Consider the following 20,975-nt stretch of genomic DNA (forward strand, 5'->3'; position numbering starts at 1 on the left):
CAGAGTAGTGATCGTTGGATAGACTCAGGATAACTTAATCCAAGAGAAAGATCCTGCTGACAGCTTGGCTAATTGAAAGGAAATGGGAGTCGAGAGCGGGAGAGCAAGAAAAAGGAAGAGACACTGTAGATTCCAACTTAGTGAAAGTGACAGTGACAGCAAGAGGCACTGGCGGGCACGTAAGTCTTGCGACGAGCTAATTGCTGCGAATGTGTGAATGTGTGAATGTGTGTTTGGGAGGGATCGGCCTGGGAGCCGGCAGTCTCATAGCCAAACAAGCAAGATGGTGAAGGATTAGCTTGTCTCTTGTGCTGGTGTCTTAATCCGGCCTCGCTCAAGGGGGTGAGACGCCTGTGGGGGATTTCAAGTGGACAAGTCAGCAATGTGCTTCCTTAAGGTTCCTATAGTCCTGTACTAAACAATGACTCACAGCAAGGGTGGTGCAGCAGCAGTACACTGAGGATGATAATGAAGACAAAAAAAGGCTCTTATTTCTGTACCAGCGCTTTTTCATAATTAGGCTCGTATCCTTTCTAAGAACACATGAATGATTCACTTATTCTGCTGTTTGCATGCACCTTGCACCTCCTGTTATTGCTGAACTTGTTTTACATCCACATTGATAAACTATCTCTGAATTAAGTTTGCAAAGATGCTACAGCAAGCTGGCGAGGATACTAGCAATGATGATGATGATGAACTGTGACTAATCAAGACTTCTTCAAAAGTATTTCTTCAAAACATCAAATGTTTTAATGAATATGTTCATAAAAACAATGGCAGGTAGGCGTAATAAGCTTGACAATTTTCATTAGAACAAATGATGCATCATCAATGAAGCAATAATTTGTCCAAGGCACCCAATCTCATAGCAGATAAAAGATGTTTGAAGTAATTGTCTGTTAGTTACGTCTGACTGGCAGATATGATAACAATGCACAGCACAGGCTTCAACTAATTTATAGTTAAAGTGCAGTGTTGGTAAAGCACTTTATAAATGGCAGATCTGGTGTGATTTTTACAGGGTAAGTCTGGTTGTTATTCTCTAGCTTTCATATTCTTAACAAATCTCATGAAAAGACCAAAGCTGCCACTATCATAGTCAAGCTCTCACTACTTTTAGACTTCCCTGTCCTGTCTCTGACTCCCAACCCCGAATCTACTGGTTCCAACAGAAGACATAACTATTAAAAAATGGGTTACAATATACTGTATTGTATATTAACAGCTCTTCCTAAAACAGCTGGACACTTCAGTTTGCTCAAACTGAAGAAAACAGTGCCTTTGTTCTGGACTGTTGACCCAGTGGTGTGGCTGTGGTTTTACAGCAGTGGAGCCTCTATCAGTTTTACATTTGGGCTTTTCATGGAAAATGCAAATAAACTGAAACTTTTAGAATATTTCATTTTTGTCTTGAGACAAATGGCCTAGATTGGTAAAAAGTGGCATACACAGGCTTTGAGTAGTTGGTAAAATGCTGGTGGTCATTACATCCACTCACTGCATACACCAGGTCCTTTTGGAATATGCGTTAGTTTGTGTGTTAGTGTTAGAAAACAGTGTGTGTCCTTCATGAGCTTCCAAAATTGTTTCCCCTCTGGGAATTAATAAAGCTTTCTGAAAAATCAAGTGAGAAACTGTTTATTGAGCCACTGAGAGACTGTTTTTCTGGCTAATCCAGGAAATTAAATATCTTATGAATCATGGCACTTTATTGTTCATGGCCTTGTCATTGTTGTAAAAATTATATAAAAAACAATATTGCTATAAAGATGGCATGTTCATAAACTTGCAGTATTATGCACAATGACCTGCAGTAACACAACTGGAGATATTAAAGAAACAGCTCAGTATACTGTAAGTGGTTTGAACAGCAGAACTCAGATGGCTCATATTTATTGTATATGTTCCCACTGTATACTTAGTAATACTGGCCACTTCTACTCACTAATGTGCAGTGGGTTAATACTCCTTAAATACAGTATCACCAGCACTAAACAATTATGGGGCATATTATGAAATGTAGTAAATTTACACGTTACGTTACTTTATGTTAATTATGTTATATTATTATAAACCACTATCTGTAATGTGTCCATATGGAACCACAGAGCTTGTGTTTTCATGGGGACACACAGTAGGGACATCAACATGCCAGTTTCCCTAAACCTAATCTGTAAACATGACTGTTTGCCTTACAGGATAATGAAGAACACAGTTACTCCACTATGAAGTCTAAAAATACCAGCGCCCGAGTGTCCGGGCTGAAGCCGGGCACCAAGTACATTTTCCAGGTCCGAGCCAGAACATCAGCAGGCTGCGGACGCTTCAGCCAGAATGTGGAGATTCAGACTGGTAAAGCAGGTGTGTATTTGTACTGACTAAGAGGACACACTTTATCACTGCATTATTTCTGCTCCTGCCTGGAACAGAGACCCTTCAGCAGCTGTATGCTGTTTAATACAGTCGAAAAGTCCGGTCAGAAAACAATTTGTTTTGTTAAAAGTCATGGCACAGAAAGCTTCTCAAAGCCAGGCCAGACTGCACAGCATGGTCCAGGGCTAAAGAGGCCTGGGTGTCAGCGAGGCTGATAACTGCCTCAGTCCATCCCTCTGCTCCATTGATCTGCTTTGTTAGAGGGTCACCCCTGTCAGCAGAACTGCAGCCTTCCCCAGCTTCAAACAGCGCTCCACAGTGCCGCGCTGGGATAGACGTCTTCATGAGTCTGTCCACCTGAGGCAAGTACAATACAAAGTTAGGCCTTGCTAAGAAAAGCCTTTTATTAGAATATTTTTCTTTCCTAATAGAGGTTTTGACAGATAACGTGCAGAGCAGACTCTAGGTCTGCAACCTCCTGCCTGGTCAGAGTCCCAGTGCAGTTTCACTACTAATAGTCTCCCTTTGCTCTGCTGCTCACTGGGCTCTGACTCTCCCTCTCTTGATAATGATTCATTTTCAGACTGAAAACAAGAAGACTGCACACATCCCACAAGCTCCATGCTGAGTAATCAATAAGAACTAAAGTTTATGAAAAACAGACTGAGTAGCCTTTTTCCAGCACTGAGCCGTGCCTGTTCCCTCTGTGCTAACACCGCTGTTTCTCAGTGCTGAGCTGTATCCAGGCCTGTGTGATGGTGAACAATAACCTGCTCTGAGCGCAGTGATAATCAGACTGAACTGCCATTTTGTTTCATGTCATCATCACTCTGCTATTGATTTTAGGGTGGGAGGGATTATATAATAGCAGCGGTGAGTGAGTCATTTTCTGCTGACACAGCTTGTCTATCTAAGGTATATGCTGATGTGAGTTTTTTATAAGTCAGCTTACAGCAACCTGTATATTTTATTCCTATTGCCAGACTGAACTTTGTTATTAGGCTGATTCTGCAGAACCCCAGACAACATTCAACATCACACTGATGTGTTGGCAGTGAACATTTTGTAATGTTCAATGGGAACATACAGTACGCATGGCAGCAATGGCATGGTTAAGGTTAGGCAAAGATGCTGGTTACTCTTTTAAGAAAAGCAAACAATAAGGTCAGGCCTGTTATGGCACATGACTTTTTTCTGTATGAAACTCAGATACACTTCTCACTGCTCACCCACTGCCCGAACCTCCACACACTTTCTGCCTCTCTAATAGCACACGTCCAGCACAAGAACTTAATAAGCTGTAATCTGAAGCTTCCCCTACCTTTAACACTCATCTAGTTCCCTTCCTCCAAACTGGTTAGTGTAAAAACCTGAACATCATCACTCACTGGCTTCCCACCCACAGCAGTGCCAATTTGTGTTAATTCCAATGCCTTGCCAAGTTGGTGGCCCAGTTTACAGGAAGTGAAACCACATCTGTGCAGTGCTGGCCCTCTTCGATACTATGGTTTTAGAGGTACAAACCCATGCTGGAGGATATTTGCCTTTGCTTAGCACACTGATTCTAGTCATATGGTAATCATTTATTTTGGCTTAGAAAAATTAACAGTATAAATTACACTTAAATGTCAACAAAATGGTGTAATAGCAATAATCACATGTAATAATAGCCTGTAAGGCAACTAATAATATTGATTTGATAGAAAAGGACAGTGGTGGAAGAAGTATTCATTTACCTCAGTAAAAGTAGCAAAACCACAGTGTAAAAATACTCTGTTACTAGTAAAAATCTTAAAGTAGAGATACAGTACTTGAGTAAATGTACTTAGTTACTTCTCACCTCTGGCTTCTAGGTTTATATTTATAACAAAGTAATTAAAGTTAGAGGCTTAATCACTTGCAAGTCTGGGACAACATTCAATCTTTGAAAATAGATGACAACATTAGCTAAAAATATCCATCCTGTAATGACATGGCCAAACTCTCTAAATGCAGACACATGGTAATTAGAAAATACAGAGCTTTTTAATGAAGCTTCAGATTCCAAGGACTTCAGATAACCAAGGACATTCAGCGTGGCGCCTGTGTTTGCCAGTGTGTGTGTGTTAGTGTAAATTACAAATTCTCGACTGTCAGTGGCACCTTTTCTTCAGCTGACACAGTGTTTGTGTGTGTCTGCAGCTCCTCTGCGCTACAACACCATGAGCATCGTCTGGATCTGCATGGCCCTGGTGACTGGCCTGGTCACCTTTCTGGCCATCATCATCTGCAGGAAACGGCAAGGCTACACTTTACCACACTACCCATCGCTGCTGTGTGTGGAACACTTTTCTTACACTACTCTACTGTGTAATGTTGCTTGTGATCAAATTCCTGTGTGCCCTATATTTCCCCCTGCTTTTGCCATATGTAGTATGTAAAAGTGAAATGATTGTCATCTGTGTGAAGCTCTCTTAGAATAGACCCTTAAAATGTCCTCCAACAATGGGATCTCATTTAAGCGTATGTTTGAGAAGCTAAAATACCTTTAGTTCCCACCATCATGTGGAAATGTTCAGTGTTGAAACACAAAGATAATCTGCATTCTCTTCTATCAGTACTAAGAGAAAGGTAATGCTTTAGTTTGCCTCCTCTGTTCTCCCTGTCGTCTCACTCTTAGCTAATTTCCTAATTCATAATTTTTACCTCATGGTGGGTTTATGTTGATTCATGTACAGTAGCTTGCAGGACAGATTTTCCCACTTATCCCATAAGCCCTGCCTTGTTCTTTTTTTAATGTAGATTTATGTAGCATGCACCATACATTTTATTGCCCCTAAATCTTTTATAAATCAATTCTTATCCAGTTTTTCATTTGGATTCTATGTATTTCAGGATGAAAAAACTTGGAGAGTTTAAAGATTTTATCAATGCAAAATCATACTTTCATGACTATATTCATGCCACTAATATGGAAGAGGAAAAAACTTAATTAACAGTATAGTTCAGAATTTAAAATGTTAATTTAAAATATAAAAGAAATGAAGATGTGTCACCAGCCAACCTACTGTCAAGCTTATGAGAGGACACCAATAGCTCCTTGCACACAAGGGGATGTCTGAAGCCAAGAATGCTCATTTGGATTCTTTCCCCTTTTTCACTAGCTTGTAGTAGCCTGTAGCTTGCTACTGTCAACAAACACTTAACTACTTCCAAAGAAGAGTACCTTCTAGCTACTAGCTACAAGCTTCATGCAGTGTTCAAAGGAGTAGGCAGTCTCTGGCCTTTCATGAAGATGTGCACATGTTGTGCTGAGCACGTAATTAACACACTCTGCTCCAACTATGTTCTGACGTAGCTGTTAAATTAAACAAAACAGTGCTGATTATTTGTTGTTGTAGCCTGCAGCATGTTTCCCAAATCCAGAATAGCTTTTTTTGTTTTAAATGTAGTACATACTTTAAAAGTGTTTTAATACAACAGTGGCGTCTGAGCTGGCAAGACTAATCACCATAGCAGTCCTACTTCTATGCTGGAAGGGGAAATGAACAACTCTGTGCTTGTGTTTTTGCAGGTATTAAAGCAAGTGTGATTGGTTCTCACCTGGTTGTCACTTACATTGCATTACAGGACATTTGCATAAAGCAGAGCTTTACTGAACCCCTATAGTGCTGCCGCATGTCTTTTATATCTCTGCAGCTCAGCGGGCTGCAATGCCAGGTCCCATTCACAATGAATAGCAGCCATCACTCTCCCAGGGTTTGAGTCTGTATGTGTGGAAACTACACACCCCCAGCACTGCCCATATCAAATAATGCTAGTACAGGGAATGATGTGAGTGCATACAGGACTGCAGTGCCAAATCAATTATGCAAATTGTCCATCATTGTTGTACACTTTCAACATATAGTAAACACAGGAGCTTTTCAGTATTTAAATTAAAACCCAGAAGGAATGAACCACCTCATCAGTGTAGTGGCAAGGTCCAGAAACATATTCCCTGTTGAAGAAGAGTGTGTAAATTATTTGCCCAATGCAAAACATGCCCAAAACCTAGTGACCATGAGGGGCAAAAGTCACCTGTATGTGTAAACAAGGTATTACATTACAAATGTTTTCTTTTTCCCTTAAATGTCCTATGTGTCTGTTAGCATGAATATTCATGATAATTTCACTTGAAAACATGGACGTATGGGGTGTCCTGATACCTGGGTGCATATGGTGCAGTGCACCATGTACCTGACACAGTGTGTACGCAACATCATCGGATCAAGTCAGACCGTTGACTTATGTTGTGGGTCTCCCTGTTTCCTGTCTGCCTCTTAGTGACTTACTGTCATGTATATATACTGTATTTTCTCTTATATTTTTTGTGGTGTGAAAATTAATTCCAAATGCACCTCCATTTTATTGGTATGGCTGCAAAAATGCTACCTGTGTGGTTTGACACCAGTAGAGGCCAGTCTTTTCTGGTAATGTCAGTGTACTGACCCCTTAAGTTAATTTATGTTGGCTGATCTTTTTCCCGCTCCACCTTGTGGCCCGCTGGAAAACTGTATTAATATCAGGGGGAACAGGTTGACTTACATCACTAAGTTCTGTTCAAATTAATAACTTTTTTGAACAGTTGTTGATTTATTAATTACAAGCTGTGGTTAGATAGTAAAATGTTTCACTATTGTTTTGTATTCATCCCACTGTATGTTTATATGTGTGTGTGTGTGTGTGTGTGTGTTTGGATGGCTGCCTTTGTTTGTGCATGTGTGTGGTTTGTATAGACACTGTGGCTACAGCAAAGCCTTCCAGGACTCTGATGAGGAGAAGATGCATTACCAGAACGGTCACGGTATGTTTGGCCCATTCCTCAATTATTGCCAGTAATAGATTCCTTGAAGAGGCCACGTTTTCATCCCCATGTAATAAAGTTCATCCTTAGAGCAAACAATTTTCATCACGCTTGGCGTGATTACAGGAGCACACAGGCCTTATTCCCTGCATGCTGTTCATTCTCTCCCTCTCTCTGTCTGCTCCTTTCTCTGAGTCATTTCCACCCTTTCATCAAGTTTTCCTCCACACACCAGTGACAGGGGCTCAGATGTGATGCTGCTCTCATTCTCCGATATGTGACCAAATGCTAATGTTGTTTATCTTAGTGTCATTCCCTGACACGAGGTTCTATATCGACCCGCACACATACGAGGACCCCTGCCAGGCAGTCCACGAGTTTGCCCGAGAAATTGAAGCTTCCAGGATCAAAATAGAGAAAATCATTGGTTCAGGTAAAAACCATGAACTTGTGTGCTTTCTCGCACACAAACACAAACAGACACACACACACCCACACACACATTGAGAATCATTGGCTGAGCTAACTTAAAATCATTGGCCGGTGTAAAGGCTGTGGTGTGCAGCAGAGAGGAGGATGGCACAGCGGAATCAGAGCATTGCGTGGGGCTGTCAGTCAAAGCTCCTCAGACAGGCAGGGAATACTAACACTGTGTCAGCTCCACAATACACTGTGTGTGCATGACCCCTGTGGACATAAAGCAATATAAAGTATAGAACTGCAGAAGACAAAAAGCAGCTAAGTTGATGGACTTCAGGTTTTGCACATACAGTATACCGCATGTAGACAGGGAGCCTGTAAGTGGTTTTGTTTCTGTTATCTAACCCAGCAGATTAACTTAACACACATCATATTTGCCATTATGACTTAAGAGGGTGTAGGGGTGCAACTAAACACAGTGCATGTTTAGTACAGGTGAATAAAGGTTGAATGTAAAGTACTGAACTGGCCTGCTCTTGTGTTTAGGGGAGTTTGGGGAGGTGTGTTACGGCCGTATGAGGCTCCCAGGAAAGAGAGACATCCCAGTCGCCCTGAAGACCCTAAAGGCAGGATACACAGAGAAACAGAAGAAGGACTTCTTGGCAGAAGCATCCATCATGGCCCAGTTTGACCACCCCAACGTCATCCGTCTGGAGGGAGTGGTAACCCAGAGTACGCTGCCATTAATATGTCAGTGTAAAGCACTACTGATTGTAAAGTAACTGTAATAACAGGGCATCTGAAATGTTAAAGGAACAGTTCCACACTGTGGGAATACACATACAGTATTTACTTTGGTGCCAGGAGTTAGATTAATACCACTTTTATGCCTGTCAGAAAAATACATGACTAAAACCAGCAGTCTGCTAGATTATCTTAGCATATAGACTGAGAACAGGGTGACAGCATTGCAAGGTTTATCTGTGTGTAGACTTGTTCTTGTTTCCCTTTGGTGTACTAATACTAGAACATGTGTTCACCTGTTTTTTTTTTTTTTTAGTTCACCTCTAAGGTGATAATTCACCATTGTAACATTGTAGATAAGCCAGAAAACAAGGAAAAGCATAGGCTTTAAAGTAAACCCACAATTATTTTGAGATATTCTGGTAGGGTAAATGTTAAAGAGTAAAGCAATATCAACTAGGGAGTGTATATTTGTAATAATTACACCACCCCTTACTGTAAAAGTATTAACAGGGTGCATCCGGGCTTCATGTTTATCAAGATCAAACGAGGTACTTTAAAGGAGCATGTCAAATCATAAAGATATTATGTATCATCAGACATACACTGCAACCCTCAAATTATCTAGATATTACCCAGAGGAGCTGCATGTATGAACACAAATGTCCCAAATCAGTTGGACTGGACATTAAGTGGACCTTAGCCTGCTGGCTCCCTAGTGCAAAGTCTGTGTAATATCCAAGTTAGCCCATGTATGAACAGAGCGGCTTAGTGTCCGGAGAATTCACATTTAGTTGATGGGCGTGTTAATGGCATTCTGTCATGTGACTTGCATGAAATTGGAAGAACACAAACATTCAATGATGAAGAAAAACATTCAGTGAAGATACCAATGAAAATGTCTCAATGGAGACACAACAAAATTCAAGAACTTCTGTTGGTAAGACCCAAAACCAAAATCTCAGAATGGCCCTACCTGGGCACCACCCCTTGATTAAATACAACATAGGTTTCTTAGACATATGCATATGCAACTGAGAGCAAATCAGAGCCACACATGCATGTAAATAAGTAGTTTATATGCTGTAAATATTCAGATGTTTTGGTACATTTTTTTTTCTCCAGGCAAACCAGTGATGATTATCACAGAGTACATGGAGAATGGATCTCTGGACTCCTTCCTCAGGGTTGGTATTGAACCTATAAGCTGCAAATGCTTTTGTTATGCTTCTAATTTTGTGTCAGTCTGTGGTACTAACTATAGTAGCTGCTCTTTTTTTTTTTTTTTTTTTTTGCTTTACTGTACATCTCCAAGATCAGTTGTCCATCCAATTGTGTAGACATTAGTCATTACTCTTTTTTAATCAGTAAATGACCTGATCCTTCCTTTGTCAGTTCAGCCATGACACTGTTCATTGTCCCTGTCCAGGGAAAACAATGTTTCACAGGACTATTAGCCTATTAGCTTCTCAGCAACTTTACAGAAACCTATGGTTTACGCTTAGTGCATCTGTTCTAATACTCCAGGGGATTTTCAAAAGGTTGTAAGAGCCTGAGAGGTTTTACGCAGCATTTTCCTAACACATTAAGGGGAACGGCATTCTAATAACTTGTGTGATAATATAAAAATCTCCAACTTCATCACTTCACATCACATTACTTCCTTTGTATTATAGAACTGAAAACTTTATCAGGCACCAGTGGCTTAAAGCATCAGCTGTGAAAGTTTTCCTTACTAGGACACACTGTAGGTTGACTTAACATTATATTACACTGACGATGTCAAACAGCTCCAGTATTTGCTTATATGAAAATACAACAGATTAATACTTAAAATCAAATCCTTGTCATGTCTTATCTTTACTCTCTTCTCTATCTTGATTAAAATCTCCGCTATTATCAGTCTTCATCTTTTTTGCTGCTATATCATCACATTTTTCTCTTTTTAATTTTATCTGCTGTTAAAACTCTCTGCCACTTCCTGGGTGATCTTTCTTTCTCTCTCTTTTTATTTCTTTTGCTTTCCTGTAGAGACATGATGGCCAGTTTACCATCATCCAGCTGGTGGGGTTGCTGCGTGGCATTGCAGCTGGTATGACCTACCTGTCTGACCTGGGCTACATCCACAGAGACCTGGCTGCCCGCAACATCCTGGTCAACAGCAACCTGGTGTGTAAGGTGTCTGACTTCGGCCTGTCTCGAGTACTGGAGGATGACCCAGATGCTGCATACACCACCAGTGTGAGTTTTCACATCGAGGCAAGCATTAACGCAATAACACAGACACAACCAGACACATGCATACTTCCCTAAAACACGCAGTCAGTGTCTAGGAAAGGTAATTACATGTAATAGGACAAATAAAATATTATCTCAAATAGGCTCTATTCTAAAAAGAAGTGCATGAACATCTTTATTTACAGTAAATTATGTTAAAGTTACAGTTAAGGCCCTGTATTAACTTACATAGGAATGGTTACAATGAATTCCATTGAGCAAGGTAGAGTTACGCTTGTTTAAAGGGGTCCTCCTGTGATTACTGTTACTGTATATACTTCCATAGTGCTGAGGGGCTCACAGGAGACTTCAGTAAAAGCTGAAGCCACTCCTAATCCCTGCATCCTACATTCCCCACAACACAACAGTAGCAATTGGTCAGATGGATGCACTTTGTCTTGATGCTATGCATTAAGATATACAGAGTATGCAGACTTTTTCTCTTTGATCACTGACTTAGATATCTAAATTTAGGGTAGCTGAAAATACAGAGTATCTATCTGACACTGTGCTCTATTTTCACCAAAATTTAAAAGGACACTTCACCATTATATACATGTAATTCAGTTTAGTGCATCTCACCCTGTGGGAACACTTTTATATTGTCTCTGGGTCAGCAGGGTTCTCTCCGTTTGGAGAATTGAGACAAACTGAAAATGTAAGCTCTGGAATATATAGATATTCATAAGGCCGGGGTGGGGGGTCTAATAAAATATGCTATTAAGTTGCTTGAAATGCAGGATCCTGCATTTTTGTAGCTTTACCCATACTTTGGGCTAAAAGTTAGTATATCTTCTGCTGCTTTTTGTGAGTCCTCATATTTTATGGAAGTACAGAGCTCATTCATGGAGTGCACCTTTAATTAAAGTGTTTGAGACTGTTTATGAGATTACATTGTTATCATTATTGCACATTTTACCTTATATTTCTTCTTTAAAATGTTAAACTAACTTTAAAGAGGTCATTCGTTGTGTGTTTTTGCTGCTATTGCTCAAAGTTAGTTCTTAATAATATGTAATTTCTGCAGTTGTTTTCTGCCCACTCTTCTTTTGAGCTTTGATAAACATGTATTATAGCCTTATGATTAAAAAAAAAACCTTGCAAAAGACAATTTAAATGTCCTTTTTGAAATACTAGATTGCTCAGTTGTTGGTAATGTTAGCCAATCACTGACACTGCTTCCGCTTTCATAATAAATGCCTTTATTGTGAAACAGGATGTGATATACAAGCAGCTCAGTGTGATCAGTATCTGAGTCAGAATTGGTTCACTGCTCTGATTGGTGCATCCATGGTAAAAAATCCCATCTTGGCATTTCATTTATCTTGACAAAGCACATTTGGGGCTATAGAACACACAAAGCAGCTGTTTTCAGAGACTGAGTATCACAGCAGCAAACTGGACTTTATCATATGACTTCATCAGAATTCCATCTTTGACACTTCACTAGTCATAGTGAACTTTGAACCCACAAATCCTTTAAGATCTTTACAATAAATTGAAAAGATACCAAAAAGGACAAAAAATAAAATGTTTAAATTGACTGGTTCTGTTTTGTGCATGCTGAATGTCATCACAGTCATTAGATCATTTTGTTTGAGCAAATACATGTTTGTATTTTGTGAATTAAACTGGCAAGTAAAAATGAATTTTGTATTCCCACTGAGATATGGCCAAGAAAGTAGCATCAAGACAAACATGAGTCAAATGCAACTGTTCAAAAGCAATATAAAAACAATTAGAAATCACAGGATTCTAAAAGCAAAGTAAAATCATCATGTCAGAGCTCCAATAGAGAGCAGTCCAGTATTAAACCTGCAGCCTGATGGGGACAAACATATTAAGTTTTAACTTTAAAAGAGGCAGAGTTTGATGCTATCAGCCCACAGTGCGCAGATGCAGATCAGCAGTTGACACACTTGTCTGTTACAGTTTGTTAAAGCACAAATACAGAAAGCAAGCAATGTACAGCATCAGAGACAGTCTGAAGTGGAAATAAATCAAAGGTTCTGGTAATACACACATTATAGTGCCATTATAACACATCTTAACATATTTGTTGCTAACAGCTTAAGATTAATACAGTTCACATTATTGCCTGGCAATTTGAGTCAAGTGAACAAAGCTGCTTGTTGTACATGAAATCCACATGGCAGCAAAGTCACTTTGAAGAACCTGGAAATACTGAGATCAGGAGTTAAGGTTAGCGACTTTCACTGAGTCATGTTGCTGGTTTTAAATGTTTAACAGGTCATCAAGTATCTGTAATGGGAAACATTTGGAGAGCAACCTTCAAATGTTTAAAATAACCCACAGGGAGCGCTTTGTTTGTGTAAGAAGTGATGCATCATTTGTCAACCTAATTAAGTGTCAGTTTTATATCAAGAGTAATGTAAGTAGTTCACATACTTGCTAACATCTGCAGGTCTATTCTTGTCCTGACTACATATCTACACAGGCTTGCTATAGTCTTTAATGTGTCATTTAACTTTCTGCTTTCATGAACATTTACTGTGGTGGATAGTAACTAAATACATTTACTCAAGTACTGTACTTTGGTTTACTTAACAATTAGCATTTTATGCCAGTTTTTATTTATATTTCTACATTTTCAAAAGGAAATAGTACATTTATTTTACTGCTTTTACATGATATTTTATAATTAAGGCAAGCTTATAAAATAAAATAAATTATTACAGATTAAGTAACTCAGTAGTACATAAAGGAGTTAAAATACTATATATATTATACTCTACTTAGTAACATAGCAGTAACAGTATGAATGGGGCTTTTTTGTATTAACACTTTTGTTTGAATTATTTGCTGATAATACTTGTGTACTTGTAATTGAATATTTTTACAATGTAGTACATCTTTACTACATTTACCTAAGTAAAGGATCTGAATACTTCCTTCCTCACTGCATTTAATTGTCTAAACAGCTTCAGAGCCTGTTTGTCGACAGACACACACGAGTCTGTCTTGAAATGAAATGTGTTGTTGAGCTCTACATATGTCAGACTTTGGATACACACACAGTACTTGTTGGTGTCATACATTTATTGTTGGCTATAGTGTTTTCACAAGAGTTGCTGACAATAAGAAAAATGTCTTCCGCACGTCTCAGCAAATCTGATACATCCTAGATGAACTTCTTTACGTTGCTGGCAGGGTGGGAAAATCCCAATCCGTTGGACGGCCCCGGAGGCCATCGCTTACCGGAAGTTCTCCTCCTCCAGTGACGTGTGGAGCTACGGCGTGGTCATGTGGGAGGTGATGTCCTATGGAGAGCGTCCGTACTGGAACCTCACCAACAGAGATGTAAGCACTATGTGTTGACCATAACTAACCTGTGATAGATTCTCACAGCAGACACTGGAGTCCATATTTTGCTGTGTATGTGCAGGTGATTAAGTCTGTGGAAGAGGGCTACAGGCTGCCTGCTCCTATGGGCTGCCCTGCTGCTCTGCACACACTCATGCTGGACTGCTGGCAGAAGGATCGCAACGAGAGACCACGCTTTTGCCAGATAGTCACTGTTCTTGACAAGCTAATCCGCAACCCAGAGAACCTGAAGTCATTGGACACGCTCTGCAGGTTGGTGGACCACTGAATAGATTCATATTTGTGGCAAAGCTACATGGGTGCACTGTGTCACATGCTGAGTAGTTTTTTGATTTAATTTAGCCAGACAGTTTGCCAGCATTTAATCAAATATTGGTTTATGTGATTAGAGGATTAAGCTGCAAATCAAAGTAAGACACCACCTGCAAGGGGCTGGGAAGATGATGTCCTGGACAATATATAGAGGCAGACTGTTAGACTACTAAGTAACTGTCCTGGTGTGGAAGGCAGCGCAAATCCAATCTCATCCCGCTGCTATCCAACATGAGCGCAGTGAGATAAAGTTGCAGCCTAAAGTTTCCCTCAAAGTTATCTGGCAGATGAAGCAAGCGGTCGTGTTCGTTTTCCAATAAGCTCATCTCTGATAGACGCACTGTGCGTTAAGTAAAAGCCTCGCTGTGATATTGACATTGATCCACAGTGAATGTGGGAGCAGGTTTGAGAGGACACCCGGGCTGAAGCTGGACCTGTGTAAATTGCTCAGTTCAGATCCCAGTTTCTACGGAGTCAGTGATGCATGGCACAGTGCATCTGTATGTGTGAGGTGAAAGAAATGGTAGGTAGAGGAAGAACCAGAGAAATAGGAGAAGTGTTAAGGATTTCTCCTTGTATTCATTTACCCAAAGCAGCCATCCTGCAACCACAGCCGCCACCTCTTTTCTATCATTTTAACTGCTATTGATTTTCTGTCTCAGTTACTAGTGCATTTCAAAGCCCCTGTTCCCCAAGTCGCTCTCCCTCTTGCTCCCCTTTTGACTCTTTTCAGGTTGTCGGACTCCCTCCAACTAATCTTTTTGTCTTCCCATTCATCTTCCTCTCCCTGTCTATGTACGGCCATCTGTCTCTCTCTCTCTGCAGCAGTTTAAACAGCCCTCCACTGATGGCGAAAGCTCTGCCCGACTTCAGCAGCTGTAACTCAGTAGACGAGTGGCTGGACACCATAAAGATGAGCCGCTACAAGCCCCACTTTGCAGCAGGGGGGTACCACACAGTGGGACACGTCATAGGCATGAATCAAGGGTATGTACTGTCTGTGATGGGAAGGTGATGGTGAGCTGTTAGCTGCTGGCAGCAATTAGTTGCCGTGCTCTACCAGCTGATGTATGTTGCTTAAAGACTACAGTTTGACTGACACAAGTTTTAGCTCCAGCCAGTAAATCTCATCAAGTAGGTAGAGAAATCAGTTTGACCACTCTCAGGGGTCTGTACCACTCATTTGTTTTATTACCTACCACCTCCAGAGCACTTTCAAAAGTTTAAAATTCCACTGAGCTCAGTCAGTAAAGCCTGCTACATTACCTTTACATTTGAGGCCAGGCCGAGGAATTTATAGAAAGGGTTATTTCTGTTTCAGTGAGCCTTCAAGTGCATCCTTCACAACTATCATCACATCATCCGGCCACATCTCTCCTACAATAAAAAAAGTTAGTCATGTTGATCCTCATGCACCACATTGTGAGTTGTGTCATTTGGATGCTGAGACAGATCATTCTTGACTGAAGATGTGGTTAGCTCATACCCTAAAATTCTCAAATACAAACATGCATCCAATTAACAGCATCAAATAACAGAAACATCATGTACAGTAATCTCCCTCTGAGCTTCTCTTTTAATTGAAATATTGCTCACATTTATTTATTAACTCCGGTCACTTCTGCTTGCCCTTCTTTCAATGTTAAGCTGCCTTCACTGAAGCTCAACACTTCCTGCAGCGATGTAGTTCACATTAAAGGGGGATTATGCTCACTGAGCCACTGGAAACCTTTTAATGTTAACTACTGTATCTGTGGAGGAGGGGTGGTTGCACAGCATGTAGGTTCAGTTGTGGACAGGAATCTTTGTTGTCCTATGCCTTTCTCTCTCCCCTCAGTTCCTGTCTACTGTGTATCTGTTCTGTAAGATGCCTACTAAAGACAAAATAAAACAAGCAAAACAGAAAAGCCCCAGGAAGTGTCAGTGCTTGAAAGAACAACAAGAAAATAGGCAAAAAGCAAACTGTTGATATGCTGCTTGCTGAGGATACATACATTATCCTGAATTTATCAAGATGACACTGTTATGGTGAGTTTGTATTAACAAAATACAACATTAATAACAAATTCAAATAAGGGCAAATCAGAAAAGAGGGAAACCATCATAAAATATACCTTGAAAAGGGAACGCACTCGAAATGATCTAATTAGAATGTATCCAATATATTTTTCTTACCCAGAATAAGAATGTGAAACTGCATTAAGGTTGTCATGGATCACTAAAGCTTTTTTCTATTTTGTGTCTGTGGAATGCAGGGACATCCAGAGGCTTGGAGTGACGCTTATGGGCCACCAGAAGAAGATCATGACCAGCGTCCAGCTGATGAGGGCACAGGTCCTCAACAAGAGTGTGCCTTCAGTGCATGTATAACTCCACGCTGAGGTTTCTCTCTACTGAAATCTAAAGACCGAGGCTTCAATAAAGTCCAGGGGACTCCATGGGAAACAAGATGATCAGATATATGGATGGATGAAAAATGTGTTTGGGTACTTTATAAGACTTTTTCCTCCTGGAGAACAAAATGTGAAAGGTTTTAACTATGGAACAAGTCAACATGACTTCTTTTGGACATGTGCGACCTTTCATTTTTTCCTATCCGATTACATTTTCTGAGTTTAAATGTCTTGTTTATAAATGGAAAGACTGCCTTAATTACCACAAATGATTTTAATTTTATTGTCTACAAAGAGGAGATAATTTATCAATCATGACTTTATCAGTATCAGTAATCAGAGTAATATGATTTACTGAAGCAGGAAATAGCAGTGGTACTTGGATTGATGTAGAGGGTGGGGATGGGGGTGTCTTCACATGTTACGCTGATACTTCCAGCCTCTCCTGCAGCACAGTAAGAGCTTGAGGAGAAGGAGTCCCAGAATGAGGCTCAAGTCAGAATAAGTGGCAAAAACTGAGACAGGGCTCACCCGAGTTGCCAGATCGTCTCCACGGTGGAGAAGACCTATTTCACCCCAGGCTATTACTATAATACAGTACCAACAACAGGCGCACTTCTTCACCGTCCAACCTTGATGCATGGCCCCCAGGAGAGTCAGAGCCCTCTGCCCAGCTTGAAGCTGCGTGGCGCACAAATACTGTACTTGGAAGATGTGTGTGATTCAGTTACTGTGCACTTTATTCTACAATCTCTCTGTGTTGTTGGTGCATTGCAGTTCACATCGCTTCACAGCCACAACTGGAGCCACACTGCTGGCTAGATAATGAATTACAATGATTTACTGCATAAATAATTAACACAGTAAAAACCCAAGAAGAAAAAGTTATAGCTAACATTCATTAGTGTTTTAGATACATACAATAATTTGCTGATGAGATTTTTTTTTCCCAAATTGTCTTTGCTCTGACAGTAAACAGCAGTTATATTTAAATTACATATAATATGTGCTTAAATATGATTATATAATAATTCTGGCCATTTCAAATAATGTTCATCTGATGCATTTTCAGTGTGTTGTGGGGTTTCTGCTATTCCTCTTATTTCAAATGTATTCCAAATGTGCAGTTATTTAAAACACATTTCAAATGAGGTTTAAATATTGAACAAATATATTTTAAATGCATTTCAAGTATTGAAAATCTGTTTCAGTTTGAGTGTGAAGATGTCTTCTTGACTTTGGGAATAGTCATTTGATAAATTGATTTTAACTGAAGGTTCACTCACTGCCGGTGCAGTTTGCTGGTGACAAAAAGTGGAATGGGGTTTAAAATTCTAGAATGAAAAAGAGTTAGGATTATTTTGTCACTTTTCGGTTTTATAGTTCAAATATATTTGAAATGGTTTAAAAATCTATTTCAGGCTTACTCTTAAAATATTACTGTGTATACCTTTCAAATTATGTCAGGCTACATGCTTTTCACCAAATACGTTTTGACACAGAATTACATTTGAATCCATTTTTTTATTCATTTAGAAGACCCCACATATTGAAAATGTATTTTAAATATATGATGGCCATAACATAATATCCATTAACATTTAGTTTTTGTTTGCTAGCTAATAGGCTTATTTATGCAAAGCAGCTGCTATTGATGTTAAGTGATGCTAACACTAGCTTCCACTACATTGTCCATTGTTTTAGCTAGGTGCACAACCAGAGAGTGCCAATAAGCTACGCAGTCACTGATGTGTGAAAAATCATTAAAAAGAAAATCAGTCATGCATTTGAGAAAAAAATATTAATGAAACCAACACATGATGAATATCTGCTGAGTTCAGTTTCGACATTAAACAAGAAGCGGTTATTGTGAACTCCTGCCAGTGTCCCGCTAAACACCCAGTGTTGGCCTAATTTGTTTTCAGTTGTGAACGTCATTAAGGCCCAAAACAGCTGTCACTGGTCCATTAGTTTATATCCCAGTTTCTCCTAAAACAACCCATGACTGCCAAACCTGGTCATTTTGTACAAGATTACACCTAAAAGCTCACAGTTATTTTAAGGGTGTTTTTTTAATAAACTCCTACAGAAGCTCGTTTAATTCAGTGGACCTCACATTTGGGATCAGCATCAGCACTACTAATAAATGCAATAATCCTGTACCCCAGAGTACACATCTGAACATATTTTTATTATGAATGCTGGGAATATAGTACATATAAGCTACACAGACTGTAAAATAAAGTGTTACTTCAGATTAAATGTGATTACACTGTTTGCCTTGGCACTGATGAAGACATGAAGAAGAACATGTAAGTAGAATGTTTATAAAGAAACACTCTCAAAAGTACATAATCAGCCCTAATTTATACCCCCCTCTGTGCCATCAAGAGAATGTCTTTTTCTTGTGCACCTCGGTAGGTTTTCCTCTACAGTAGATGGTTGATGTCAGTTTTTATTAGAGAAGAATCTCATGCTATTTCTAGAACATGTATTATAGTGGCAATTCACTGCTGGTTTCAAAAGATTTCTTTTCTCTTTAGGATGCTTTTAAAGACACTGGACTTGATCTCAAAAAGCGCATATTTTATAATGTTATGCATATGTTTTTGCTAGATGAATTGATTTATAATGTATACAGCAAGTTCAGTCACTGAAAGGAAGAAAAAAATTAACTGGATTTATTCACATTTCTTATTCATGCTCATTTGTTTCCCAAATAATACAATTTTGAGAGGTTTTATTACAGTTGATGAATCATCTTTGTTGCTAATGATAAATCATAAATGTGCAAACTGTCCATAAATACACAATAAAGGAACGTTTGTCTGTGTGTGACTGCAAAAGTGATTTGCCGCCTATTTATAATGCAATAGAAAGATGAATTGCCACAGCACTTTAGTTCCATTGTATGCACCCTCCAAGCCTCATTGAAGCTGTAGTTGTTGGACACGAAAAATATATTGCTGTTTATGTGGGTTTAAAGCTGCACTTACCAATATTTATATTGGCTCAGATGACACGACATAACGTGAAAGATTTTGTTTGTAGTGACAAACCCACAGAGAGCAATCTCCCAACTTTGTAGTTTCCCTAAGCCATATGGGGCCATTTAGCGTCTTTTAACTTCGTTTCTGGTCCATAGACTTCACTCCAGTGAAACTTGTTTCTGGAAAAGCACACAGCTAATTTCAGAAACAAAAAGTGATGAACACATTTAGCAACTAGCAGATGAAGTCATAGAGTATATTTTCTCTGACGTTTGCTGGAGATAGAACAGAACTAGGGGACAATATTCAACTTGTGTTGTAAGTTGCTCTCCGGTGTCAACTAAGAAGGTTCTAGCAACAGCGTTAGCAAGTAGCCAACCCGATGAACAGACTCTCACATGTTATCAGCTTATACTTTTTCTGGTGTTTATGGAGACAGTAACACAGGTGAATGATAGTGATGGGAATAAGGGATCTAATGACTCTATATTTCCTTTTTTAAACACACCTGTGTGGTGTAATTAAGTGCTGAATTGTGTCCAGTTTCAGATCTGTGTCTGTCTGTTAGATGAAGTGTGGGGCTTAGAACAGAGGCCACAGCAGAGCAGACAGAAGAAGAAGAATACACTTTGATTCAGTTCACATAAAATCCTAACCGCAGGGCGGTACGGATGTGTGGCCCTGTTTATTTGTGCTTTAAACCATAATCAGTGTAAAGTAATCAGAAAATAACATTTTATTTCTCTTGTTCACTGCTTTGACTTGCTAGCACTGCTAGGCTCTTTTCATTCACTCTATACAGTAGCTCGCTCAGCCACTGTTGCTCTCCCTCTCTCTCTCTTTCTCTCTTTCTTAGTGGAGTAGATTTAGAACATAGGGAGTGAAATTTGGGTAAAAAGATAGAACAGCTCACAAGTAAGATTCAAATTCCTTTGTTCCTATGTTTGCCAATGTAATGTGGCTAGTGATCAAAGAGTGAATATAGTGTGCATCCATCTGGTGGACAGATAACTCCAAAAGAATGCTAATGTTACTTCATGTCTGCTGGATGGGTAAGTGGAAAATTAAATAAAAAGTTAACATATCAGTCATATCAACTTCGTTAAGTGATATGTCACAAGTTACTTATGGTATTTAGCTTTTTAGGTTCTGCTGGTTAGTCTGCTGTAGCTGTAGCCCAGAAAGTAATAAAAACATAAATAGAATATTCCAGTGTCATGTCAGTCTGCAGAAGGACTGATCACCCTCTTGAAAAGATATATTGTCTGAAAGAGATGTAGTCTTTGATATGTT

General features: G+C 39.5%; 1 protein-coding gene across 11 annotated transcripts in view; it reads left to right on the forward strand.

Moving 5' to 3' along the window:
- Positions 1–19,503, forward strand: part of epha8 (eph receptor A8) — a 132,911-nt gene extending 113,408 nt beyond the window's left edge. For 6 of the 11 annotated variants that reach the window (XM_020622988.1, XM_020622993.1, XM_020622989.1 and 3 more), the window contains 11 exons: positions 2,202–2,364; positions 4,558–4,690; positions 7,134–7,201; positions 7,509–7,634; positions 8,168–8,353; positions 9,491–9,552; positions 10,397–10,624; positions 13,814–13,963; positions 14,049–14,239; positions 15,125–15,286; positions 16,555–19,503. In XM_020622988.1, the coding sequence (XP_020478644.1) occupies positions 2,202–2,364; positions 4,558–4,690; positions 7,134–7,201; positions 7,509–7,634; positions 8,168–8,353; positions 9,491–9,552; positions 10,397–10,624; positions 13,814–13,963; positions 14,049–14,239; positions 15,125–15,286; positions 16,555–16,669 (1,584 nt within the window). In that variant the 3' untranslated portion in view covers positions 16,670–19,503. The remainder of the gene's footprint in view (positions 1–2,201; positions 2,365–4,557; positions 4,691–7,133; positions 7,202–7,508; positions 7,635–8,167; positions 8,354–9,490; positions 9,553–10,396; positions 10,625–13,813; positions 13,964–14,048; positions 14,240–15,124; positions 15,287–16,554) is intronic. The other 5 variants (XM_020622990.1, XM_020622991.1, XM_020622992.1 and 2 more) reach the window with 5 other exon arrangements.
- Positions 19,504–20,975: the final 1,472 nt, after the last annotated feature.

This window comes from Monopterus albus, unplaced genomic scaffold (assembly GCF_001952655.1).
Source record: "Monopterus albus unplaced genomic scaffold, M_albus_1.0 scaffold291.1, whole genome shotgun sequence".
NCBI lineage: Eukaryota > Metazoa > Chordata > Actinopteri > Synbranchiformes > Synbranchidae > Monopterus > Monopterus albus.